General features: G+C 37.4%; 1 protein-coding gene across 5 annotated transcripts in view; it reads left to right on the top strand.

The window, feature by feature from the left end:
- Positions 1-26,668, top strand: part of CDH8 (cadherin 8) — a 375,260-nt gene that overhangs the window by 303,526 nt on the left and 45,066 nt on the right. For 4 of the 5 annotated variants that reach the window (XM_059381567.1, XM_059381568.1, XM_059381569.1 and 1 more), the window contains 2 exons: positions 4,449-4,570; positions 18,045-18,162. In XM_059381567.1, the coding sequence (XP_059237550.1) occupies positions 4,449-4,570; positions 18,045-18,162 (240 nt within the window). The remainder of the gene's footprint in view (positions 1-4,448; positions 4,571-18,044; positions 18,163-26,668) is intronic. The other variant, XM_059381571.1, reaches the window with a different exon arrangement.

The following is a 26,668-nucleotide window of genomic DNA, read 5'->3' as shown; positions in this document are numbered from 1 at the left end:
GCTTCTCTGCCTACTTGTGATCTCTGTCAAATAAATAAATAAAATCTTTTAAAAATAAGTAAATAAATAAAATAAACACACACACACACACACACACACACACACACACACACCCCAAAGAATAAAACCTGAATTGTTTGTTAAAAAGGCTTTTGAAAAGAGATGTAGTTTGGGCTGAATCTTAAAGGAGAACAAAGAATCGAAAGTTATAAAAAGAAGGGATTACCAGGTTTACACACTTCACAGCACTCACCAAAGCACATACCCTCCCCAATGTCCATAATCCCACCCCCTTCTCCCAAACCCCCTCTCCCCAGCAACCCTCAGTTTGTTTATAAAAAATAAAAAATTAATTTAAAAAAATGAATAACATATTTTGGTCCAAACTGTTCAGAAAAGTTTGGGTTTAAAAACATTTGCCTCGGGGCACCTGGGTGGCTCAGTGGGTTAAAGCCTCTGCCTTCGGCTCAGGTCATGATTCCAAGGTCCTGGGATGGAGCCTCATATCGGGCTCTCTGCTCAGCGGGGAGCCTGCTTCCTCCTCTCTCTCTGCCTACTTGTGATCTCTGTCTGTCAAATAAATAAAATCTTTAAAAAAAAAAAAAAAAAAAGAAGGGATTAGGCTACACTGTTAGTTAGGATTAACTGTCCAGTATGTTTTATGCAACCACAAAGGTTACAGAAATTCTGTCTTGTCATAATCCACTAGCATATCCTTTTTCAGTGCTTGAGTATACAGTTCAGGTTTTCTTTTAATCAGGCATACTGTAAACAACTAAATTAAAAGGAAGTGCCTAAAAAGACATCCAATTCAACTATCAAAGTAAGAAGAAATTTAGTAAATCTGGCCAATTATTAAATAAATGTAAAAAAATACACCATTGCGGTAAACATAATACACAACGTACACACCATGAAATTCTTTACAGTTCTGAGCAGTAGATTCCAAATTGAGTTCTGGGTTTTCCACAGGCCAAAACAAAGAAGAAATTAATTTTTTGAAGATTTTATTTATTAGAGGGAGAGAAAGAGATCACGAGCAGGGTGGAGGGGTAGAGGGAGAAGCAGACTCCCCATAGAGCAGGAAGCTACATGTGGGGCTCCATCCCAGGACCCTGGGATCATGACCTGAGCCCAAGGCAGATGCTTAGCCAACTGAGTCACCCAGACACCCTACAAAGAAAAAAAAAAAAAATCACCATTTCCCAAATGCCCACTGTTGATTAGATTACAAGATATTGTTTACTTGTGGAAGCACAAGGACAAATTAAGTATCATAATCGGAAGAAACTTCTTAGTCATTCATGAGGTTCCAACAGTATGAAAATGACAGATCCCCAGCCCATGTCACTTCTAACAAACAAATCAGAGTGATGTTTTCCAGGGTTCTGAGCCCTGGGATAGTTAATACCACCTTATCCCTGACACCACATATGAGGAAAAGGTATCCTACTCTAATGTTCAGAGTTAGCCCAATAAGCAGCTCATGCAGCTTTTATCTTTTGTGCTGGAGTCTTACCACCTGTCAGCCATCTAGTTATAAGAGGGGATGCCTCTTTTTTCTTTTTTTTTCCTCCAAAAGCTGAGATCAAGAAAAGAAGAGAAAAGAACAGATTTAGCATAATCATCCCTTGCCCAAATGGTGAGGAAAAAAAAAAAAAATCAATGTATGCATGTTTGCCTGTCAGGTGTGTGTGCAGCAGAAGACAGAAAACAAAGGGTATCAGTTGGTAGACTTGACCCAGTCAAACATTGCCCGTAAGTCTGACTCAACAAGTTTAGCATTTTCTTCATTCGCCAAGGAGCAAGATCGTGTTCAAGGAGAACAGCTTTTCCTTGTACTCTCCAGTTCTCAAAGACTGTGCATTTATTTTTCCACTGTCTATTCTACATATGTAGTTTATTAAGCCTATGTTGATCGTTGGCTCTTTGTTAACTGAAGGGTAGAGAAAACATTATAGAAGGTGCCTATAATCATTGAAATACACAAGAGTTGGTCTAGAATGTGGCACCGAGAAAATGGATGTTATATAAATAAATAACTTCTCAGTAGTTTGTAGCGTTGAGATACAGAGAACTACAAAATAAAAATTAATCACTTAAAGGGACTCTGCTTGGGTACAATAGTACCATGAGTAAATACAGGGAATTTAAATTGTTCAGTCTCTCAGGGAGGCTTGCAGATTACTAGTGTAATTCTGGCAATATTAAGGATATATCCACTTCTGCATTTGGTAGTTGGACTCAACACTTAAATAAGTGTTCATCCATGAGATAAGCATTTATAAGAAACCTGTATGTGTTCTTGAAGAAATGGCAGTGATTAGTTACCTTAAGCAAATATATTTTGTTTTGGACTTCAGTATTATTCTGTGCAAAGACCTCATGTTTGGGAGACGAAAGCTACATGTGGGGGTTAATTTTTAACTGAATAATATTGGTAAAGGCATATGTTCCTTTGAATGCCAGTCTCCCCACCTAAAATAGGAGAATCACATTGAATTGAATATAATTCATAGTTCCATATGGTTATAATTCACATAGGATTGAAAGAGATATACTTCCAGAAACATCCCACTGTATAGACCAAATTGTATGCATGGAGCTCATCATGTTGACAGTTACAAAGGACAAAGGCTAAAATGCCCTTGACTGTGTGCCTCATATTATCTGAGCACCTACTGTCTTCTCTTATTTTTAACGGTTCTAAAAATAAAGTTCTTCATTTTCTTTCGGTTTTCTCCAGAATAAAAGGAGGTTAAGTCACTTGTTCAGGATCACGTAAGGACTAGAAGGCAGAGCCAGCACCCTAAACATTGCTGTTAGGTGCATACACTGCATTCCCTTTTATTCTCTAGCAGCTGCTGTTCAGCTCATGGTAAGACTAGAGAAGAAGCATAAATCTTTAAAGATATAATTGTACTTTATTTCACATACCTTATACCTTATTTGTCCACCTTAAACAGGTGGATAAGGCACAAAATATAACTTCCCTCTCTTAGGATCATTTAATTTTTTGAAACTTCCCTTTCTATTGGAAACTAAGAGGTCCATGGTTCTTCTCTGAATTAAGAAGAAGAAATTCACTTATTAGAGATAAGACGGTAAAAAAAAGGGGGGTTTATCAAGTGAGACATTTAAGGCCATGGGCTGGATTCTGGGGAAGTGAGGTTATGTTCCACGACTGAGGCGGCGTGAATTCCACCAGGTACTATCTATCCATCCATAGTTAATCCCATTAGCATACTGGAGAGTTGCCATGCTAGTTAACTAAATTCAAATCTTGTAGCATTGCCAGTGGGTTCAACCAACTATAAATTTAGAACACGGCTATGATTATTTAGTGTGTACTTTAGAAGTATTTTGCTACTTCACACACACAAAAATGAGTATTTGAGGGGTTTAGAGCTCTGAATTTAATCAATTATCACAAAGATCACTTTGATACATCAAATGCAAGTCTGTTTCTTCATATTCAAAAGCCACACACATCCCCCTCTTGGCTTACATATAAATATTCACTGCCACAGAGACACAAATAAATAATTGGCCATCACCAGTGCATTCTGTATAATTTACAAGAGATCAGAAGATTATTACATGGTACAAACTGTATTGCATATATTACAAATGAAAAATCATCACATGGCCAAAGTCAACAATGTATTAGTTAATGCACCAGATTTCTGTGCATGTGTGTGTGTGTGTGTGTGTGTATGTGTCTATAACTTTTAAAATTTAAGGATTTAAGGATTAGGATTACGTATTAAATTCTCTGCTGTTGGGATTGACCTGGAAAGAGGAAAAGATTATTATCTGTTTACACTGATGAAAATCTTTATGAAAATGACAATATTAAAATTACTTAGGCTTATCTTACCAGAAAGATCCCAAGGTCAATTTTTGATTAAAAAAAAATAGAATTCACAAGAGGAAGGATTCCCCATCTTTAATATTGTCTTTATCATTGTTAAGGAATCGCTGGACTAGACACCTAGGCCTTTTCCTGGGTTTTTGAGGTTCCTCTTTAACATATGGCCAGTCAAATAGGGTAAGAGCACAAAAATGGCTTGAGTTCTACCCAAGATCAACAAAGAGAGTAATCTTCGTTGAGTAGGGCTTTTTTTTTTTTCTTTTGTGTAATGCATTTTATCATTTAAAAAAAGCTTTCTTCATCAGGGAAACCTCTAAGTTTTTCAGAGATGGTCTTTGTCAAGCTAAGCTCCAGCAAATGGTGTTTGAAAGCATAATTTATACTTAAGCAGTCAAGCACGTGCTGTGTTTTTTTTTTCTTTTCCCTATCGAGTGGTCAGTTTCCATCATCACTATGTTGAAAACACCCTGATTAAAGGAAGTTGAAACAGACACACATGCTTTCCAGAAGAAAGTTGAGTTGCACGTTAAAATGAAGTACCCTCCATGCTGATGTTATTTTTTCCTTCCCATAGGGAACCACAGTCAGATATCACGAGTGCCTGTGGCTATTAAAGTGCTGGATGTCAATGACAACGCCCCTGAATTCGCATCCGAATATGAGGCATTTTTATGTGAAAATGGAAAACCCGGCCAAGTAAATATCTCCATGTTGTTAATGCTGAATATGTTTGTATACAACTGTCTCATATCTGATTAACCTGCGTTCTAGTGAGCATCTCATCATTTACGGTCTGCAAAGTCACAGGCAGGAAACATCCAGATGGGAACAGAGGAGGAGCATTTTTTTTTTCTTTTGGAGAGGTTAATTCTCTCTACCTTAGACCACTTGGGCTTCTCAAGTTCAACCCCCTGCTGTGCCATGAACCCAGAGCCAAGTAACCATCTTAAAGTCTCTCGGGCTCTGGCTAAAACAGGGAGGTCTTAGAGAGATGGGGACAAAAATTTTAACCTTCTTAGGACAGAAAGCAAGAGAAAAGCTCACAAGGAGCGCGTTTATGTTTCATAACAACCCTCAGAACCACACCTAAGAGTGGAACCCAGGAAGACCCGTGGTAGAAAGTGATTTTTGCAATCTGTAAAAATGCAGATGTATTTAGATAAACATAGGATGCACGTGATTTAGACGTGCAAGGGAAGCATCTGAAAATTGTGTATTGGTGAAACTTTTTTTTTTTAACCTTTCTTATATAGCGTAGATAGGGACACTGTAGACAGATAAAAATAGAGAAATAGGAACGAAGGAAGGAAAAAGGAGGGAGGGAGGAAGAGAGAGGAACAAAAAAGACAAAACCTGCTCTACTCTGAATGTCAAAATGGAAATAGTCTATGTAAAGTTCTAAAAGCACAAATGTAATAGATTTATTTTAACAAGGTGCCAAAGTACTGTATGTTTAAGAAATTTATCGTTTTTCAACTTCCTAATTTATTTCTGGATGGTGACATTTTAATTTAAATAAACAGCAGCTGACAGCTTGACACTGGAGTTGTTAATCCAACTATTCTTGGGCCTCATGTGGGTGTTAGGAATTAAACTTACTATTTGCCGAGTAGCTTACCTGACAAGAGTCAGATTTTTTTTTTTCACCTACAGAAAGGAATAGCGCTGTAGCCCTATACTTTTATTTAATTATTACAAAAGATCAATGTGTTACCCTCCTGTGATACAGCGGACATTTTCCCCTACTCTACTCCCCTATATCCCAAGGATTAGCTTCATTTCTGTTTCCCAAAGTAAGACACGAATACATGTGTGTACACACACACACACACACACACACACACGTACAGCTAAAATTCTAGCATTCAAACTCAGTTATTTCAAATATCTAGATGTCCTAAATACTGTTAGCAAAATATTCACTTTTCAGGGGCACCTGGTGGCACCTGGTTGAAGCCTCTGCCTCTGCCTTCAGCTCAGGTCATGATCCCAGGGTCCTGGGATCGAGCCCCACATCGGGCTCTCTGCTCGGCAGGGAGCCTGCTCCCCTTCCTCTCTCTGCCTGCCTCTCTGCCTACGTGTGGTCTCTGTCAAATAAATAAATAAAATCTTTAAAAAAAAGAAAAATTCACTTTCAGCAGTGATAGGCTCTTAAAAATATTCTAACATTAAGTTTCCTAATTTTATCATGTGGAACTGCCCACTATCATGTCTGTTGAACATTTTCATTTATAATCTTAAGGGTAGAGTGTATGTGTATATATATATATATATATATGTGTGTGTGTGTGTATATATGGCAGTAATTAGCACTTGGCTAAGTTAGCAGATCGAGTTGACAGAGTTCGATCAAAATTTACGCAGGTTAGTTTCAAGGATATGGTTGTGTGGACCCGATTGCTCCTGGGGTGATATAGCCAATCAGAGACTTACAAGCCAGACATTTTTGATCATACAGAATCTGTCAAATACTTTAGAATTCAAAAAAAAAAAATCATGAAAAACTCATCACACAAGTTCCAAGAGTCAATGGCATTGATATTTCAAAAATCCCACATTGGCTTCACTTGTGGTATTGATATATGCATGACTTTGGACCTCCAGGAATCTGGAGGTTTACCCTGTGGATTTTGACTATTTCCAAGGTTTTAATGATTCCTCAGCAGTTCTTACCCTCAGGAAAAAAAAATGCGTTGTTTCATCATCTTTCTTCTGCACGATCAAAATAAAAAAAAAAAAAGCAGTTCATTCTTTGTTTTATGAGTTTTGCATATCAAAATGAATGACTCATTCTGTGAAGAAATGTTTTTGTTGTGTCTCTGTCCACTGCCACTACCTTATCCTCAAGTGAATCTGTTAGGTATGTTTATCAGAGTTCATATTTCCATAAAGAGATCAGATTTTTGACTCCTCACATAAGCTTTGGACATATGACTGACTGGTTGATACACAAGAAGTTGTTCAAACAACTCCTGAATTCCTTGCATCTTTTGTGCTAGTCAGAACTCATGTGTGAATCATTACGCCATTCCTAGTTCACTTTTAATGGCTCAAGGATCTCCTTTTTGTATTTAACCTTTTCTAAAATGCCTATGTATTATCGACACCAAATAGTGTTTATGTAAGTTCAACACAGATGCATTTTCAGTCATCTCTCAGAACGGCACAAAACGACTTCCTTCATTCTGAAATCAGAATATTCATTGTGAGGTGATCACACACTGATGAAAAACAAATGTCAATAGTATTAGCACTAAATTCATTGTTCTATCGGTATTTTCCACCATTACTGTTGGCTTTAAAACAGCCTCAGGGAAAGGAATGTAGGACTCTGAAATGTCTGGTTTGCCTGGAAGGTATGGATTTAAGGCTGAACTCAAAGGGAATCAGCGGCCTGACAAATGAGGCAGCTGGAGATTATTAGTAATAATCAAGGGCAAGCCAGTAAAAACCAGTCTGTAAAGACCTTCTGGACTGAGAACACCTCTAGAAAGAGGTTTTTGAAACCTCTCACAAAATGAAAGCCAGTGTCCACATGAACATAGAGAATTCTACTGTGCTTGACTAATTTTTTTTTTTTTTTTTACCCCCAATGAACACACTCATTTAAACAAAGAATCAAGTAAAATAAAAACTTTAACAAGGAAGGAAGCACGCCACTTTTCTCTTCTCTATACATAGACCTCCGGGACAGAAGGCATCTGTCCTAGAATTGTCATAGGTTCACTTTGAAAGTGGAATTGGAATTCCTATCTGCTTCTCCCACCTTTTATGTCTTAAGAGTAACAACCACCCATGACAGAAATAGTTCAGAGGCCTCATTTGAAATAATCCCTCCATTACATAATTAAATGTTAACATGGTATATACTATTCCTAGTTACTTCTATTAAAAAACCACTTCCCCACTAGGTAATGTATCTCAAGTCAAAAGTTTTAAGATGACTTTAGTCTTCTTAACTCCGTCACCGCAGGATAGAATCATCTACAGATTGCTCGACCCTCAGTTTAACAGGAGGAATAAGAGTCTTTCCACTGACTCTTCTCTAATGGCCAAGACAGAAATGACGTTATGGATGAAAGATTTCAAGATCAGAAAGCAAAATATGTAAGAGACAGCCCATGTGTCTGATAGGATGGTAGGTTTAGGTCCGTCAGTAAATACTTATTAAACACAAACTATGTACCAGGACTTGAGAAGGTACTGGGAATTTAGTGGCAAACAACACCCTAAACAACAGTCTTTTTCCCTTCTAGAATTTTCTCTCTGGCAAACACGTAATAACATTAGAAATGATAGAATTGCGAGAACATTCCTCAATTCCTCTGGGCAGAAAGGAGGCTGAAGAGCTGAAGGGAAAAGGAGCTCTCTCACGGAAAAGACCTCTTACTATAGGCCCCGTCCCACCAGAGACAGGAAACATCTATCAAGAGCTGAAAAGGAGTCAGCTGGGGCTAAACCAGGTTCTCTCTGAAGAGAATGGTAATCTGGCTGGACGGGTGGAGGAACAGGTAACAGCTGTGAAGAAACCAGTACCTTCCTTCCTTATGCTTGGCAACAGCACCCTCGGAACCAAACATGAAAGAAAAGTAGAGAATTTTAGTGACCAGTGTGGGTCAGAGGGCCTTCCATAACTCCTACCGCCTGTCCCCTCACTGGGGTCTTTCTGGGATTTTGTTTCAGAGGCTAACCCTTTGTTTACCATACAGACCTAATTAGGAGAACTTGCTCCAGATGGTTCACTGATGCAACGACTACACTGAAAATGCTGCATCTCCAGGTGTGAGTCGAAGTCTCTTATTTAGTCCCAGAGAATATTTCCTTGTTCGAGAACTAGTTAGATGACAGACTGCTTCAGCTCTTTCTTCCTTCAGGAAGGAGCTTCCCCTTTTACTACATATAAATCCAGTGGCATATAATTGGTGATTCATCACCCTCTCTAGAATCCCGAGGCTTGCTATTTGGCATCGAGTTAATTATGTCTGGACTTAAAAAAACAAAACAAACAAACAAAAAAACACAGCTCTGGTTTACTTTTTATTTAAAATTCCTTTGTCACGGACCAATACTGTAACAATATGATGCTTGCTTATCTTAGGGATATCATAGGTCCAGTTAAAAAAAAAATAAAGCAAAAAAAAATAACATCTTATATTTCTAGATATGTATCTAGCCAGTGCTTGGCATGGAATGAATATTCACAAAATTTTAGAATCACAGTTCTAATTCATTTCATTCAGCAGTGACAAATATTTCAATAACTAGTTTCTCAGATATTACCATGGAAACCCTTGTTTTACTCACAGACACACGGTGTACAAACTAACCTTTTCAAATGAAAAATCATTTGTTGAACAGTATTTCTTGTGCATCTACAAGATGCTAAGTATTGTAATATGACCTGGGGAAACAATGTAAAAAGAACAACAACAACAAAAAATGTTCTCTCTAATGGAACTTAATGAGGAAAGGGCTTATTAAAAAAAAAAAATAAAAAAGGTAGAATGAATCCATAATATAATTTCAGGTTTTGAAAACTGGATTGAAGGGAACATGAGCACAACTAGACAAGGAAACAAAGAAAAAGCAGAGATCTACTTGATATAGTGTTTTCAGAGAAAGCCACTTTTTAGGTGGGTATCATGTGAACTAAAACTGAAAAAAAAAAAAAAAATGGGAAAGGGCTAGGCATTCAAAGCCTGGAAGCAAGAGCCTTCTAGCCAACAGGATAAGCTTGTGCAAAGACCCTGAAGGTAGAAAGACCTTGGTGTGCTTAAATAATTGAAGACCTCTGTGGCTCAAGTGTAATCATAAGAAGAATGCAATAAGCAAAAGACTGAGATTGAATGAAAAGGGTCCTATTTTGGATAAAATGTACACACACACACACACATACACACACACACATGCAAGGAAGCAGCAAAAACAGTTAAAGACTGTAACTGCAAAAAATGGGAGTAGTCTGGTCGAAGGTGGGAGCAAATGAGATGGAGATAAGAATGGTGAAAGCTGTATGCTTACATGAGTGATGTAATATAGCAGATGCCCCACCTACAAACAACATTGCTGCTTCACAGGTGTGATTGCAGATAAGGGGGCTGAGGCTAAAAAGGGGTGAGGGACTTCCCCAAGGCCAAGAAAAGCAGCATAGGTAGGTTTCCCACGTCCTTGTACTTTCTAGGATCTTACTATGCTTCCCAAGGAAGCCCACTTTGAGACTCTGTTGCCTGTGTGAGTCACTTCTTAGAAATAAGATTCTGATTAGAGTGAGCATTTTTTTTTTTTAGGTTTTATTTATTTATTTGACAGACAGAGATCACAAGTAGGCAGAAAGGCAGGCAGAGAGAGAGGAGGAAGCAGGATCCCCGGCAAGCAGAGAGCCCGATGTGGGGCTCAATCCCAGGACCCTGAGATCATGACCTGAGCCAAAGGCAGAGGCTCTACCCACTGAGCCACCGAGGCACCCCAAGAGTGAGCATTTTTCAAAAGGGAAAAAAGTCAGGTCCTATGACCAACAAAGATACTTGATCCATAGTCATTCCACAAAATCTCCAGTGAAAAGAACCAAGAAGTTAGAAAGTAGAAATTATCCATTATAAACGCCAGCAATGAATGAATTCGCTACTTTATTTTTAAAATTTCTGTTGATTTTTTCCTAATAAATGTGAAACAGTGAATCAAAAACACGGCATTCTATAATACTCATGAAACAATAAATTTAGGAGATTTAATTTTAACTTCCCTGCCAGCAGGCATCTTTCAGGATCTATCTGCATACACAGAGGGAGACAGGATTGATTTTTAAGACAGATGAAATTGATGACCTCAACAAAATGCATAAAGTACTATTTTCATTTTGGGGGGGTGTCGAGTAAGGAGATGGTAAATTAGTAGAATGCATAAAACGGTATTTGAAAAAAATCATGTGTAACAAAACATATTTCAAGATAGTCATTAACGAAAGTATGACTTTTAGAGCTCACCTTTGGCAGAGGGGAAAGCATAAGTAAAAAATGCAGTGGAGGGGTTTGAAGCTAAAACAATCAAAGTGTGAGCCACAGCTTTGCCATTTACTAATTTTGTGAACTTCTGCCTTAATGTCTATTAAACTCTCATATTTTAGAAATACCTGGTACAATATCAAGTGCATAGTAAATAATTGTAATTACTATCAATATATATTTTAACTAATCTCATAAGCTAAAAAGCAAAATACACCTCACTTATAATGTTTTGTTATTTCATTATTATTATTATATCTGCATGAATTTGATTTGGAGCAAAACATTATAGTCTGTCAAGGGTCAATATAACGGAAGACAATCTAGTTCCCTGTATTGGGATAATTCTTCCTCTGATAATTTCCAAATATATTATTTATTAAGGGTGAAGAGAGGGTTTGTATTCCCAGCTATGTATTTGTGAGTTATTATATTTATTTTTTCATATTGACTGGAATCCAATGACAGGAACACATACAATCCGAACCTTTTTGTGAAGTCGTGTTTGCAGCTGATGTATATATCAGCTGAATCTCTTGTATGGTTCCAAATTCCATGGGTTTGATTCTGGCCCCTGACCTCAACAAGATCAATATTCCACAGAGAAAATGGTGTCAGGGATTGTTTCAAATTCTTGATCTATTTCATGCAAATATATTTTCTATGTTTTATTTTCAACCTGTCAGTTACTGAATAAGAATTTAAGATAGAAATAAGGTGGGCACATGTGCCCACCTTTCCATGTGATCTTAGAAGTCATGTGGACGCCTTTTTGAAGACAGTAAAATTGACACTTGATAGTAAATGGCCTTAGGCCTCGGCTTTGTGCTCATGACATAAACTGGGTAACATGCTACCAAGAGGAGCCGACATGTTGTTGGAATGGCAGAGATGCCCATGCAGATGACACAGTCACCACCCGCTAAGGGGAGACAGTGCCTCCGCAGAGAGGTGGAAATCTTCCTAGCCTTTAAGATTCAAATAAGTTTTGAAGGATAGCGTTTCTCAAAGTGAGTGCCTGAGAAAAACGTGTAGGGTATAACACATCGATATATGGGGCAGCATGCGGGGGGTGTGTATCTGTGGTTTACCTAATAAGACTGCAAAGCACTGAATTAAAGAAGTTCACAACATCTTCTTCTGCTTGTTTTGTTTAAGTGTAAGATTCCTTTGCATTTAGAAGCACATATGAATCACAAGAGGGCTGGGTCGTCTTGGGCATTTAGCAAACAGCTGATTCTAGAATCTTCACAATTTCCTTCAGAGGAAACTATATAATAGTGGTAAATGGAACCCAGTCAAAAATCCCTCTCTAGGAAGATAAACGGTGCCACACATGTTCAGCCTAGAAAGTGATGTTTATGATGGTAAGGAGACATCAGGAAGCAGTCCTGTGAAGTCATATCATGGAAGATGGAGAAAAGAAATTGAAAGGAGCCTGAGACTTCTCCGCTATATTAGAAAGTGTGGGTTCTACCCTATCAGTGGAGTTTACAAAGAAAAGCAAGTAAAGGAATGTTTTAAAGGAGTAATTCAGAGGTGCACGAAATACACATGAAACATGCAGAGTCCAGAAGGAAAAGGACATAACAAACTGGAAACCCCAAATGTTGTATAAACACATTCTTCAGGAGCCCTTGCTTTGTATCATTTTATCTCAACTTAGTTTTGGGAAGGGAGAGAGCAGTGAAGGAAACAGAAACAGAGGAAAATGTCAGAAGTTCTACAAATGGGTTTGTGAAGGCACAGCCCCCAAATGTCTACCCAGAGGACTGAGGACTTCACTAGGTTTTAAAAGAGACTTATCAGATCAAATCTATATCCTCCCGTTGTATTTTCCATAGGTCAGATGGTATATGCTCTGAACAGCCACCTAATGGTTTTTAAAGAAAAAAAAAAAAAAAGTCGTCACGCGAAAAAGGGCGGAGCGGGGCATGGGAATGGGAAAACACTCTGGGTAGAAAAAGAAAAATCTTGGTAGAGATTGGATTACCATGCAAATTATAAAGCAAATCTCCAGGAACTATCAAATAGCTATGAATAGTGCTTCTGTTTGAACTATAGTATACAGTTGTGAAATAAGGGAGGATAATTGGGTCATTGTATGATTTTACTATAATTTCCCAAATTCCAATACTTCCTCTTTTTTTAAATTTATCATCATTGTTATGACTTTGATTTCCCTTGTGCATATAACTTTTATCTTCAAGGGCCCCTCTTTTAGGGGACGGTTCTTAACCTATTTTGTCTTATTTCATTCAGTTATATAAATCACTGATAATCTGATAATATGGCCTCTCCTTCTCCTATATGTACATACATGGATAACTCCACTTCACTTTCAAGCTGACAGGTTCGAGCCATGTGACAGTCATTCATAGATCATCCTTTCTTTTCCCAAGTTTAAAACTCCTGCTCTAAGAAACAAAATTAGTATTTCAAGAAAGCTAATATTGATTATCAGCAGTAAGCTGGTCATAACGGGCAGAAGAATAAATAGAAAACCACAAATGATGCTGTCCTTCCTGCAGTACCTTTGACTCACTCTCATTCAACCTGCTTTCCATCACCTTCCAACTCACACCACCCACAGAAAGATGTGCCAAGAAAAAAAGAAAATCAGGTTTTGTCTGAGAAAGTGACAGCATACTCTGATTGTAGACACCATCTTGGCTATCCGTGTTGAGAGTTCCTGGAGCACAGATGTATATCACAGAAGTCTGGAAAGCATCCCAAAAGCTGCAGGAGTCCCCTCTTACCTTGCCCACACTCACAGGGAACTATGATGTCTCAGTCTTCTTTTTGTCCTGCTGTGTGTCAGAATCAAAAGGGGATCTTTATCCCTGGAAAGAGCAACAACAAGAATGCATGAGGACATCCTTATGGCTCTCCAAAATACTGAAGGTCTAAACCCCAATTTAACTGAAATACACGTGCAGAATGTACGAATGTCCACAAGAACTGGAGGCAGCCTGATGGACTGGGGCAGGAGGATGCAGGTAGTTTGTTATTAGATCTGGGATCAAATGTTATGTATCACATCTTTGGTGTACTAGGTTCCCATATGTCTCTTCATACATACTTCTCAAGGTTATGTGAGAATTAGTGCTGATGCTAAAAGATGCTGACATCATTCATTCATTCATTCATTCATTTGTGCAAAACATATGAAATAGTTTACCACGTGCTGTTCTTACAGCAGTGAGGGGGCAAAAATCCAACTTATCATATATAATCATGCCTGGTTCTTAAAAACAAGTCAATGAATAATATCTATGGACTCTTACAGGAGATTTCTAATAGATCCCATGACAGTTTCATGGCTCTAAACAGATCCGATTATCAGAAATGTGTTTGTTGGATGCTTGCCTGGCAAAAAGTTAATAATGACATGGGCACGCCACTGTTATTAAATATTTTTGAATTAATGTAAAATAGTCTAAACTAAAGTTTAATCATCTCTGCTAATGAAAAACCCAAGTTCGGTATGAGTCTTTTTTTAGTAAAATAGTTAGAATTATGATATGGCCCCATAATTCTCAGAATTTTTCTTTTTTTAGTTTCATGACTTAGAAAGGTTATTTCATTTCAAATTAGTAATCTCAAGAAATAGAATCGAGTCCGCTCCCTAGAATTCCAAGTATGGCCCTGAAATTCATTTCCTTATTCCAACATTCCAGATATACTTTATTTTTCAGAAAGTTTTTATGTAAACTTTCAGCTTCCCTTGAAATTAATCCACAATAAATGATCAAACATTAGATTTTTCAATTGCATCCTAAGGCTGATAAAAAGGAAAAAACATTTAAACTAAATCCTATCTATGTACTCCTAAAAATCTATGACCTCCCCAGAAATTTTTACATCATCTCCTTGAAATAGTTATCCAATAAGCTAACAGTTAACTGATGTCATAGTAGCTCAGAGGGGGAAATGTGTGTGATTTTCATTTGCCATTTACTCAATGTGCCTATAAAATCTGCTTGTGTGGAGGTGCACTTCCTTGAATAAATCTGTTTTTTTCTTCCATTGTTTAAACCTAAGTGTGTTCAGATGCTATTACATCAGTGAAAATTTCAGCCTTTTAGATAGGAGTATCTTAATGTATTTTAATAGCATAAAGTCCTTTAAGTGATTTACCATGCGTCCACTTTTAGATAAAATGTCTAGACAGTAGCCATCTGCATTAAGATAAAATGAAGTGTCAAAAATGGTTTAAGCCAAATTCTTAACTTGTTCATGGGATATGTGGAAGTGGATTTAAAGAGTCACCATTTCATCACTTTTCCTCCAACACATCACACACTGAGTTTGTATTTAACCTAATGAATAATAAGGAGGAAGCTGTAAACACCCATCTTCTCCCTTAACTGAAATCAGTTCATCTAGCACTTTAGCAGGCTTCAGAATCACCTAGAAGGCTGTTTACAATGCAGATTTCTTTTTTTCTTTTTAAAGATTTTATTTATTTATTTGACAGAGATCACAAGTAGGCAGAGAGACAGGCAGAGAGGGGGGAAGCAGGCTCCCCGCTGAGCAGAGAGCCCGATGCGGGGGCTCTATTTCAGGACCCTGGGATCATGACCTGAGCTGAAGGCAGGGGCTTTAGCCCACTGAGCCACCCAAGCATCCCTACAATGCAGATTTCTAGACCTCACCTCAAGGCTTTCTGGGTCAGTAGGCTGAAGAAGTTGCAAGTCTAACAGAGTCCCTGGCTCAAGTAGAAGATGGAAACAAAGCATATTCATTGCAGGTGTAATGTTTCAAAGTTTAGACCAAACTTCTGAGATAATGGCATGACAGGTAATTACATTCCTTTACTTCAAGTAAGCTAAATTATTGTATCTTTTGTTTTGGTCCTGGTGGCTACACTAATGAAATAACTCACGTAGATCCACTTGCCAGCAGGTCTGAGTGTTTTCCATGCAGATTACTTAGAAATATTAGAAATGGTATCCACAGAGGAGCTCTATCCACTAAATACATCATAAGAATGCGTTTAGTCATGAATGATTTTCACCCCAGGATAAAGGAAAGCTCTCCTTTCATTTGCCCTTCTTCTCTTGTGCTGACACACTTCGAGAGTTGCTCTTTCAACTGGTGCACGTGGACAGAGGAGTCCTTTTGAAACAAAATTGGATAAAGGGAGCAGGGAATGTTCCAGATGCTGAAAAAGAAACCCACTCCCCCTTTCCGCCCTGTTCTTTAGAACTGTCTCAAAGAAGTTTCCTGTCAAATTCCTCTCTTAAATATTTGGACATGTAGGTGAGCCATAAAAGAGTTATTTGTGTGTTCCCAGCTTCTCCCCTTAGGTTTCCATTCTTTTGTTTTTATAAAGCTAGAAGCCCAGGGCATCTCTCTGTACTTAAATGTCAAGGCAATGATGCTAGGTGTTCAGACAGAGTAAATATCATTATATTGGCATCTTATCTGATGAGGTTAGGGAATTGTTTGGGTAACAGAAGCTGGTACACTTCTCATGGGGCTGTGTCATGAATAAATGGTGGTGACTCTAATAAAACAACAACAACGACGATGATAATAATATTCATTAAACATTCACTAGGAACCACATGCTCTATGAAGAGACTGACATGAATTTATGTCAGTTGTCAAAACAGCCCTCTGAGAAAGGTGCTTTTTATTTGCAATTTTAGGAATACAGGAAAACTGAGTTTTCAGAAAGACTAAAGTAACTCTCAGTGTCACGCAATGAGTAAAGGGTAAAACTATGCCTTCTATCAGGGCTACTCAATTTCAAGTCCATTATATTGATGACTACCTCACTTTCTTAATCGTAAGTTCTAGTTCACACTTTTTGGGGTTATATTGTTACTCAAGCTAAGCACGACGATAAGATATTTTACAAGGTCCTTAACAAAAGTAAAACACCTACCAGGTAAGAATATGTCCCAATTTAAAAATGGAGAAATAGAAGCTGAAAGAAGCTGTGTCCTTTAGGTCTCAACTTTTCATATAGTATATGCTCAATACAAGGCAAAAGTCACAGCTGTTCAATGTTGTTCTTACAATTGTTTAGGTGATGTTACAAGGCAAAGATCTCCTTCACTCAAAAAGAAATGATCCTTTTTTATTTATCTTCAATAAAATTGGCAAAGTTGAATGGGACCTAATTGTTCAAACAGCCCTAACAAATTAGGTATCATCATTACGTTCATCTAAATTCACAAACCTGGGAACATTTCCCTGTTCATTCTTTTTTATGACCAATCTGATATCACCTCAATTGTCATGCTTTGCAGGCATTTTTGGGGTAGAAATTAAGTTGTAGTTATTACAGTAGTAGTATAAACCATAAGTTTTACCACATTAACTGGTGTCCAGTGTTTCATATTGAAGTGATTAATATCACAGGATCATAAATATGAATTATTAAGCTGATCCTCTGACATCCCAAGAAACAACTTAGCGCTAAGTTAATGCAGCTTTGCAAATGAAATAAGCACATTCAACCAGCACCGATTCCAAGTATGTGTATCTATCCAAACAGTTCTCTACACAGTGGTAATTCTCCTAATCCCTATAATTTATTCATCTCAGGATACACTCCAAAGCATTGTTTGCATGTGTTAACCACTCGCTTTAAAAACAGTATTCATTATTGGGAGGGAACAGATGCAACTCTTCAGAAAGGTTTGTTGCAGTGATGTTTGTGCCGAGGAACATTCTATTTGGCAAACATTTGTAGCCTGATGAGTAAAATAAAAGATGCATTTTCAGGGTTCAAGATTTAAGTTCTTTACTTCCAAGATCCTCCCAAGGGCCACACTACAATCACTGTAACAATTCCAAATCTCATTATAGATGCCCGTATAGACTCAAATTGGAAAGAAAACCTGTAATTACCCAGTGGACTTGTCAAATATTCTTAATTTTGTTATTTTTGAGCCACAACCACCAAGTGGACATTAAGGTAATGACCTTAATTTTCATCAGTTTATCAAAAACTGAGATTTTAATGCGATAAATGTTTCTCCTTGTTCTTGGCACAAACCATCCACAACAACTCAGAAAACTGGAAAAAAAAAAAAAAAAAGAATTTCTTGGACCAAAGTATTAATCCACTAAAGAGATGTCCCTCAGCTTTTAGAGGCGGTATAAGCCCTCTGATGTCATCAGAAATGCTGATGTCGAGTTTTATGTTACAGGTCATTCAAACAGTGAGTGCCATGGACAAAGATGATCCCAAAAATGGACATTATTTCTTATACAGTCTTCTTCCAGAAATGGTCAACAATCCGAATTTTACCATCAAGAAAAATGAAGGTAAATATATTAGCCCTGTGAAACAGGGTAGAACATAAATTGGAAAATTAGGTGTTGTTTCATAATTTGACTGAAAATATCAATAAAATAATTTTTGTTCACCCAAGAGCAGTTGAAACTTAGATTATCAGCCTAGTGGCTTGGTAATTACATCACTTCCTCTTTCCAATATTGAAGCAATAGATAAGAAAACTATTAATGTAAAAGTTAATTTTATCCTAGGGAATACCTCAATCACCTTACTTTGAAGACTGAACAGTAAGATTTAACCTCTAGGAAAGCTCCAGGAATTTTGAGATACTGTGATATCTGTTAGAGAAGGAACTGGCTTATACTTCGCAGTTGTTAAGTTTTAATTGAATGTTTACCAAGTCTTTAACGAAAGCCTATCCTAATTTTGCCTGATTTGTGGGTACACATTAGAGGTATTTGTTTTAAGCCTGTACCAACTTTGATGATAGCAATTAGATCAGGAAATCCTTCTTGAAGGACACTTCTTATCAGTATTATTTTAGAGCTAATATAAACTGATTTTATTGTTAAGTCTTTCACTAGTGGAAGACATTTAATCCATTTCATTATTTCTTGAGAACCAAGTTTGGATTAACTGTTTCCCCTATTGTCTATTACATGTGAAGGTCATAGATCTCTTTTTTTTTTTTAAAGTCTATCTCATCTGTACATTTTTGTTTCCTATGCTGTTGTATATTCAACAAGCATTTTTCACTGTTTATTTTGGCCCAGGTATATTTAAGTCTTAGTTTCAACTGTTTTGAATGATTAGGAAAATAAATGGATTGCCTTAAGCTGTCTCCCAGCTTTACTATAGGTGTTTGTTTGGATTTCTGAATGGTCTCTGTAAAAGCTATTCTCAATTAGAAGAGTAAAATTTGGTTCATGACATTTGTTTGGGTTATTTGCTATGTTCTGTTTCAAGGAGGTAGTGAATTTTGCTAACATTTCATTTATGAAATAAATAACATTTTATGACTCTTCTTATATATATTATGGCCTTGCCTTTTAACATAATGCTACTTAATTCTTTGGAGATGCTCTGATAGATATGAATGCATCACCAGAAATGAAATGACTAACTCGTTTTACAGATACTACTCATTGAGCTGGCTTCCATTATTATACACATGAAGGAGACAAAATCCTGTTCTTTTGTCTCAATAATGGGGTAGTCCTTTGTTAGCCTCCCCTAACTAGGAATTGTACTGCAAGTATATTGTCTTTGTTTGTTTGTTTGATTAACCACATTTCTTTTTTATGGAAGTCACATGAATATGTCTAAGACGAAAAACAACTCAGAAAGCCAAAACTGGGTTCTAAGTCTGGTATAAGTGTGACCCATCCTCATTTTGACTGTGAGTTAATAGGTATCAGTCTTTATACATAGGCAATGCCCTACATTTAAAAATTTCCTGTGAAGAAATGTTTTCCCATCCCATTCCAAAGGTTCTGGGTTTCTCAGCATTTTCTGTGCATGCAATTTCAAGATATGCCTGTAAGAGAAGTACAGCCCATCAAAGGCACTAGATAGGCATGTGCTGAGTGAGTGAGAGGCTTGGGTGCCAGGGAAAGTGTAGTTTTATACTGTATTAGCTATGCCCCAAACCTATGAAAGGGGAGATTTTTGTCTGACAGTGAATGAATTTCATGTGCTTACCCTAAATTTTAGAATCAGTAGAAAGTAAAAGTTTATAAACCTCTTTTTGCCCTATCACACATGGCAATAATCCCTTTAATAGAATATTTAAAAGACTGTGTGTTATCTGTTTTATTTTGAAACTACAAAATGGAAGTTACACTTTCATGTCACAGGTTTGTGTGTGTGTAAAATAATTGAAAAAAGAAAGATGCCAGGTGTTGCAAATATTTTGTGGAAAGCACACTCTCTGTGCCACAATTGTTTATTTTAAATTGTGTGTTTATTTTGCCAAGAGTGTCCACATAATTTATTATGGGATGTTTTTTAAAGTGATAGGGGTTGCAATTTATATTTGTTCCTGGAAAAACATAACCAGGACTATCTTGTGAAAAACAGGACATATGTTCACTGTGATTCTGGATTTAGGATCCAAACATTCAACATCTCCATAGAGTAAATCATGAGCCCAGTGGTCTTTGGAATAGATGTGTATAATTTATACTCTATCTTCCTTTTCCTAGATCAGAAATTTATGAATTTTGCTCTTTAGACCTCAACCTTTTTGGCATCTGGATAGTTACTGTAAGACTAGCGGGGGGGGCGGGGATGGTCCCTTCTTCATATGTAGAAACAATTAAAGTAATGGGAAAAGGTTGTCAGATTTAAAATGGTGGAGATATATAGGTAAGTAGATAGATAACCAAATATTTTGTTAGCCTATTACCCATTCCCATTCCCTAGTAATGACAGCAACAACAAAAAAAATACAAATACAAAAAGTCCAAATACTAGACATTATTTATTCTTAAACTATGGTATATTCTATGTTTGAAAGTTGGAGAGAATTAAGTAGTATTATTATATTTAGAGTTTTTTTTCTTTACATAAGATGGGCTTTAAAATGAGCATTAGCTGATGTTTCTGCACTGACAGTGTCATGATTTGCAAGTCCCAGGGTAAGGTTTTTGAGAAAGTCAATATATCCAAATTCATAATTGATGGGTAGATAATTCCCCTGTTTAATTAGATCCTTATAGGAGATGGTTTTAGTATTTGGCATTTTCTGAGGAACTTGTAGCCACGTCTTTCAACTTAAAGTTACTGTGATCTTTCTCCTCCCTCATACAGATTGGTCCTTCTGCAATTTTTAGCAGACTAATTCATAATCAAAGGCAAAATGAGATAGAAATTAGCTGTCTCTTATCTCCTACATGGTTGAGTGATTTCACAAATAATTCTCTTTCTGAATATATGAGATTCACATTTCATCCAGATTAGGAAAGCAACCTTCAATACCAATGAAGGTGAAAACAAAGGTCAAAGATATGATGAGTCATGTATATCATATATAGACACCAATCACAGCACTTTGATTTTCATTAATTATATGGCCTAGTCATTGGTTTCTCCATCTTCCAGTTGGGGTGAATTTAGAAGCAAGAGGAGTTTTGCTGACCACATTTCATATTGGCTTCCATTTTAACTGTGAAAGTGGAAGATACTCTACAATTAAATAAAACAAGACAGGGAAGATAAATGGATCTTTTACAGATACAGGACTATCTTGCTTGCAGAAAATTTCAGGTCTGCCAGAAACCTGATCTTCTCCAGCCTGCACATTGTTGTTAAAAGGTATGACTAGAATTGCCAGAAAGCAGTCTGGTCAAATGGGAGTCTTTATGTTTTTCACTGAATTACTTGAATCATGTGTGTAGAGAAATGAGAAAAAAAATAAAGCCCTGCTCCCTAGAGAGGACATTATGGAAAGGAAACAATTAGACAGTAAACTTGGCCTTAATTACAACTTGGTTAGGCTTAAGAAAAGACACCAGGGATCCAGGGTACTTAAAGACACTAATATTTTTTTCCTCTTCTTGATATCTCCTTTTTGAACAAATTCCTATTGATAAGGACCACACTCAATAGGTGTAATTTTGACAATTAATTTAAATAATGTCAATGCTGACTAGAGCTTTGAAATAAACGTGCCTTGGGTTATCTCAATGTCCATGACATCTTACCTGTTTAGAATATAAATCATGCTTTGTTTTGTGAGATTTCTATCTCAATAGACTGGCCAATATCAAGCAGTATGTGTTTTATGTCTTTTTATCCTCTGGAAGCATCCCTTGTAAGAACAATTATTTCAAGCCCTGGTTACCCTATCTGTACTATTAGGATAGAAATACCTATTCACCCTCAAATATGCTGTGATAGATATGTGTAATCTATCTGCTAGACATCTCTTAGCATAATGTCTGGCACATAAAAAAAATGCATCAGTAAATGAGACAAAATCCTCATTAGGTTAATCTATTAATTCCTAAATTCCCATGCTATGTTCCATCTCCTCTGGCTCATTGTTCTCAACCAGGTCTCTTTGCATCTTGAACTCTGTTAATTTTTGAATGTTGTACAAAGTGGCCTCAATGGTAGCTTTGAAAACCTTCATCCCTACTAGAATGCACGGCAAGAAATCTGCTTGGCAACGTGTTGCAATCTAAAGAATGCTGTAATAGAAAGATATAAGAAAAAAAAAAAGGAGGAGGAGTAAAAGGTGGGGAAAACTGAAAATATTTACGGGTCATGGAAATAGCTGTAGGATTCTTGGATCTGGTTTTGAATATAAAGGCTTTCTTTTCTTTCTCTCTTGCCAAAATGAAACTCAGCTTTCTCCACACAGTAGCTGACCCCAACTTTCAACTCAAAGGGATTACTTTCCATTCTGGTATATCAAGTTGTTTCAAACACCCACAGCCTCCTCACACACATACCCCGTAGAATCATGTTGCATGTTCCATGTCGGGCTGGAAGATTAAAGGCAATCTTCCTTTGCTCTTTTGAAGAAAGTCAACCTATCTCCTGTTGCTCTTACCGCAAAACTGAAATTTGCTGCCTCCAGGTGGATGTGAATTTCCCTGATCCCAGGACCAGCTCGAGCTGGCCCTCTGTCCTCCATCTTTACTGGGGCAGAATCTGCATGCCTGCCTGGGCTGGACTGACGTTATGGGTGCTGAGGCAGACAGAGCCCCTCTTTCATCCTCCTTAAGCCAGCGGTACCCCATCTAGGCAGAACTGGACTTGAAAGGTCTTCCTGATGACCCAGAGAGCAAAAAGTAGTCCACTTTGTAAGCAAAATGCCCTCTTTCTGGCCACCTGAGACATCCTTGAGTTCTTCATCACACCAGGCTGCTTTGACGCTAACACAGGACTTTCCAAAATAACATCTTTCTTCCTCAAGCGGCCTTTACAAAAGCCTCCATCCCTCAGCCAGAGCCAAGCCATTATTGTTGGGTTTCCCAGGCAACCATACCTAAGCAACAAGTGAAAATCGTGTGCCTGTATGAGTGTGATAATGAGTACCTACATGTGTATGTTTGCAATATGGTGACCCTGTCTTCTCTGCTCACATAGAGGACTTTTCCACAACACCACACAGTACCACACAGCACCAAACAGTGACTTGAGATCTTTTCCATATAAGTCATCAGCTCTGACCCGTAGGAAGCATGGTACTTTTCCTGGATGTTGAATCATAAAAGGTAGAACTCAATTTGCATGAAACAGGAGGTTCAACTGGGATCCCAAATATGCAGAATAGCATTATGCATACATGATCCAAAAGGCTTCTGCTTCAGTAATTCATAATTTATTGTTTATGCTTCCAGCAATGTTCCGTTGATAAAAAGCCATTTATGTTTCATTTTGTCGTCTAAACTGTAATTAAGGATGATGTGCAAGCTAAGAAAAATAGATAACAGATCTGTACTTCCACTCTCCAAGTTGCATACGATTGTGGAGTTGGTTCAGAAAACTAGATTTTCTTTGCTTCAATAGTTTCAATAAAACTCTTGTTATTTTGTATAGTCTCCATATCTTTTTGGATTGTTTGTTTTCTTTCCTCTTTTAAATTATAATACAAGAGTGCTTTCAGAAGTTAAGAACTTCCTTTGCAAATATTGAAAATCCTAAAATTATTGCTTTGTTTGGACATAACGCTGCTCTGAGTATTTTTTAGTGTATACTGTGGGAGACGATTTAATACTAGTTTAGTGTATACTGTGGGAGACAATTTAGTGTATACTGTGGGAGACAATTTAATTCTGAGATTACGGACTACTGGGCATGGATTTGTATGTGCGGTTATCCATCTGCTATTCAAAGTTACAAAACGATTTAGAGCCTCTCAGTCAATTTGCTAACTCCTTTCTGGTCTGTATAGAGCATTCTAATTCTTACGATTTTTGAAAGAGAAAAACCAAGAGATAAATTGGTATATGCTTAGTTATCTTAAAGTCACCTTAGTTATCATAAAGATGCCTTAGGACGTAGAATCTTCTCTTTGAGATTTTGCTTTCTGAGACTTTTGCTTCAAAAGAGAAAAACAGAAAAATAAAGGGATCAACTGAACATTAGCAAGAGGAGAGAGAATTACTCAGAGAAATGTTTTTTTATTTATCAGATCTTGTTTGGACCACTTTCTTGTTTGTGCCATTAAAAAATAATGCTATTGACTGATTTAGAATCTATTTGCAAGCGTAAAAATAGGTCTTGGGCTTTTGTGGGTGCCAGATAAACATGACTGTCCTTTTGGTAAGCACAGGCAAATATTAAAAATTGAATGTGGAAACAAAATGAGCTGTCAGTCGACACATATTCTCCTTTTCTAAAAAAGTACTAAATGTAGTTGACAATCACTGTATCTCCTTTCAGCATGGAAGTCGGAATTAATTTTGAGCACTTTTTGGACACAACAGAGGCATACGTGACATTCTATCTCAGCATGTGACCTGAATAACACACATCATGTCCTTTGGATCCCTTGGTTTATTAAAGTGGATAGAGAAAGCAGAGAAAGAATTTGCAAACAGTAAGGGGGGTACTCACAAAGATAAACATATTAAAAGTTGACTTGGGAAGAATTAGAATGAAGAGTGAAAGAGAGATACTGTGGAATATAGAACAGCACAAGCTTCATGGTTAAGAGTATTTAGCTTTGAATCCTAGCTCTTTTGATTATGACCTGTGAGAACTTTCACAAATAACTGAATAATCTTGAACATTGATCTATAAAATGGAGACAATAGGGTGCCCGGGTGGCTCTGTTGGTTAAGCGACTGCCTTCAGCTCGGGTCATGATCCTGGAGTCCCAGGATCGAGTCCCACCTCGGGCTCCCAGCTCCATGGGAGTTTGCTTCTCCCTCTGACCCTCTCCCCTCTCATGCTTTCTCTCACTCTCAAATGGATAAAAAGCTCTTTAAAAAAAAAAAAAATGGAGGCAATAATTACCCATATGTTGTTTTGAATAAGAAAATACTAAGTTAAAAAAAAAAACCACAATGTGCTAATAAGTTGTGTCTGATAAATTGAAGGTATTCAATAAAAAATAGTTTCCTTTCTCTCCTTTCTCTTCTACAATTTTCTTGAATCTCTCTCATCCCGCTGCAACAAACCCACACCCACAACCCAATGCAATGAACAAAAACATAAGCAAGGAAACTAAAATAAGGAATTTGGGTGATAAGTAATGTTGTGCTAGTTATCTGCCTCCTATCTAAATGCCCAGTGATTGAAAATGTCTGTAAACACCAGTCATGAGAAAGGAGAGGAGACTATTTGGGGCACTGAATTTACTCTTTCAATGCAGACTTCATTATCATTAAAAATAGTCAATGGACAAAAATCTTAGGTCTCCATAGAACTGGGTTTTCTATCTCCTGGTCCAGTTGCACACAGCTCTATAAATATGGGCAAATGGAACATCTGGGAGTTGATAGAATGATAGAATTTTATTTATTTATTTATTTATTTATTTATTTGCCAGAGAGAGAGAGAGAGAGAAAGCGAGCACAGGTAGGCCGAGTGGCAGCAGAGGCAGAGGGAGAAGCAGGCTCCCCACTGAGCAAGGAGCCCGATGTGGGACTCGATCCCAGGACCCTGGGATCATGAACTGAGCCGAAGGCAGCCGCTTAACCAACTGAGCCACCCAGGCGTCCCGAATGATAGAATTTTCAAGCTAGGAGCACCTTAGTAAAACAACAACAACAACAACAAGCCAGATTGTGAAGATCTTAAATGCTAACTATGGAATACCAAGTGGTTTTTTTTGTTTGTTTGTTTTTTGTTTTTGTTTTTGTTTTTAATCAATAATGGTGTACTTTTTAAAAGGTGAAGATGAAGGGTGCTCTCTCCCTAATTTTATTATCCATCATTCTCTCCCTTCGACCTTGTTCTCATCTTCTGTATCCCTTCTACATCCTTAGAGTTGAACATACAAAACTGATGATGATTTTTAAATCCACTGCCCCTTTCTTTTATCTAGAGTACACATCTACTGGTCCCTCCATTTTCTATGTAGCTAATTTCCAACCTTTCGTAAGAACTCAGGTTCCATTCATCTGTGAGCAGAGCAAGGAAATGTTTGAACAGTGGCTATAAAGTGTGTTTTCTTCGCTTTTCTCTATAGGACAGTGTGGAAACTGCTAAGGCAGAGACGTGGGTCAAGAAATGTCCTCCTCATTATCCTCGAGAGGTTACTCACAAGACAGTATATCCTTATTCACTCATTCATTCACTACCTATTTCTTGAGTGCTTACCCTATGCTAGGCACTGTCCCAGAACTGCAAAGACAGCTGTGAATAAAGTAGACACTCTTTTTTGTCCTCACTGTACAGGAGTTTTTGTTCTCACAACTCAGACTTCTACTGATTTGAATTCACAGAAAGGAAGGCTATAATTTAACATGGATTTTTGTCATATAGTAGAGAAATTCAGATGCTAACCTGCAAAATACTATGATTTGGGGAGGAATGATCATACACATTCTAACTTCCATACTGTTATAAACAACA

The sequence above is a fragment of the Mustela nigripes genome, chromosome 17 (assembly GCF_022355385.1).
Source record: "Mustela nigripes isolate SB6536 chromosome 17, MUSNIG.SB6536, whole genome shotgun sequence".
NCBI lineage: Eukaryota > Metazoa > Chordata > Mammalia > Carnivora > Mustelidae > Mustela > Mustela nigripes.
This window is presented reverse-complemented; position numbering and strand designations above follow the sequence as displayed.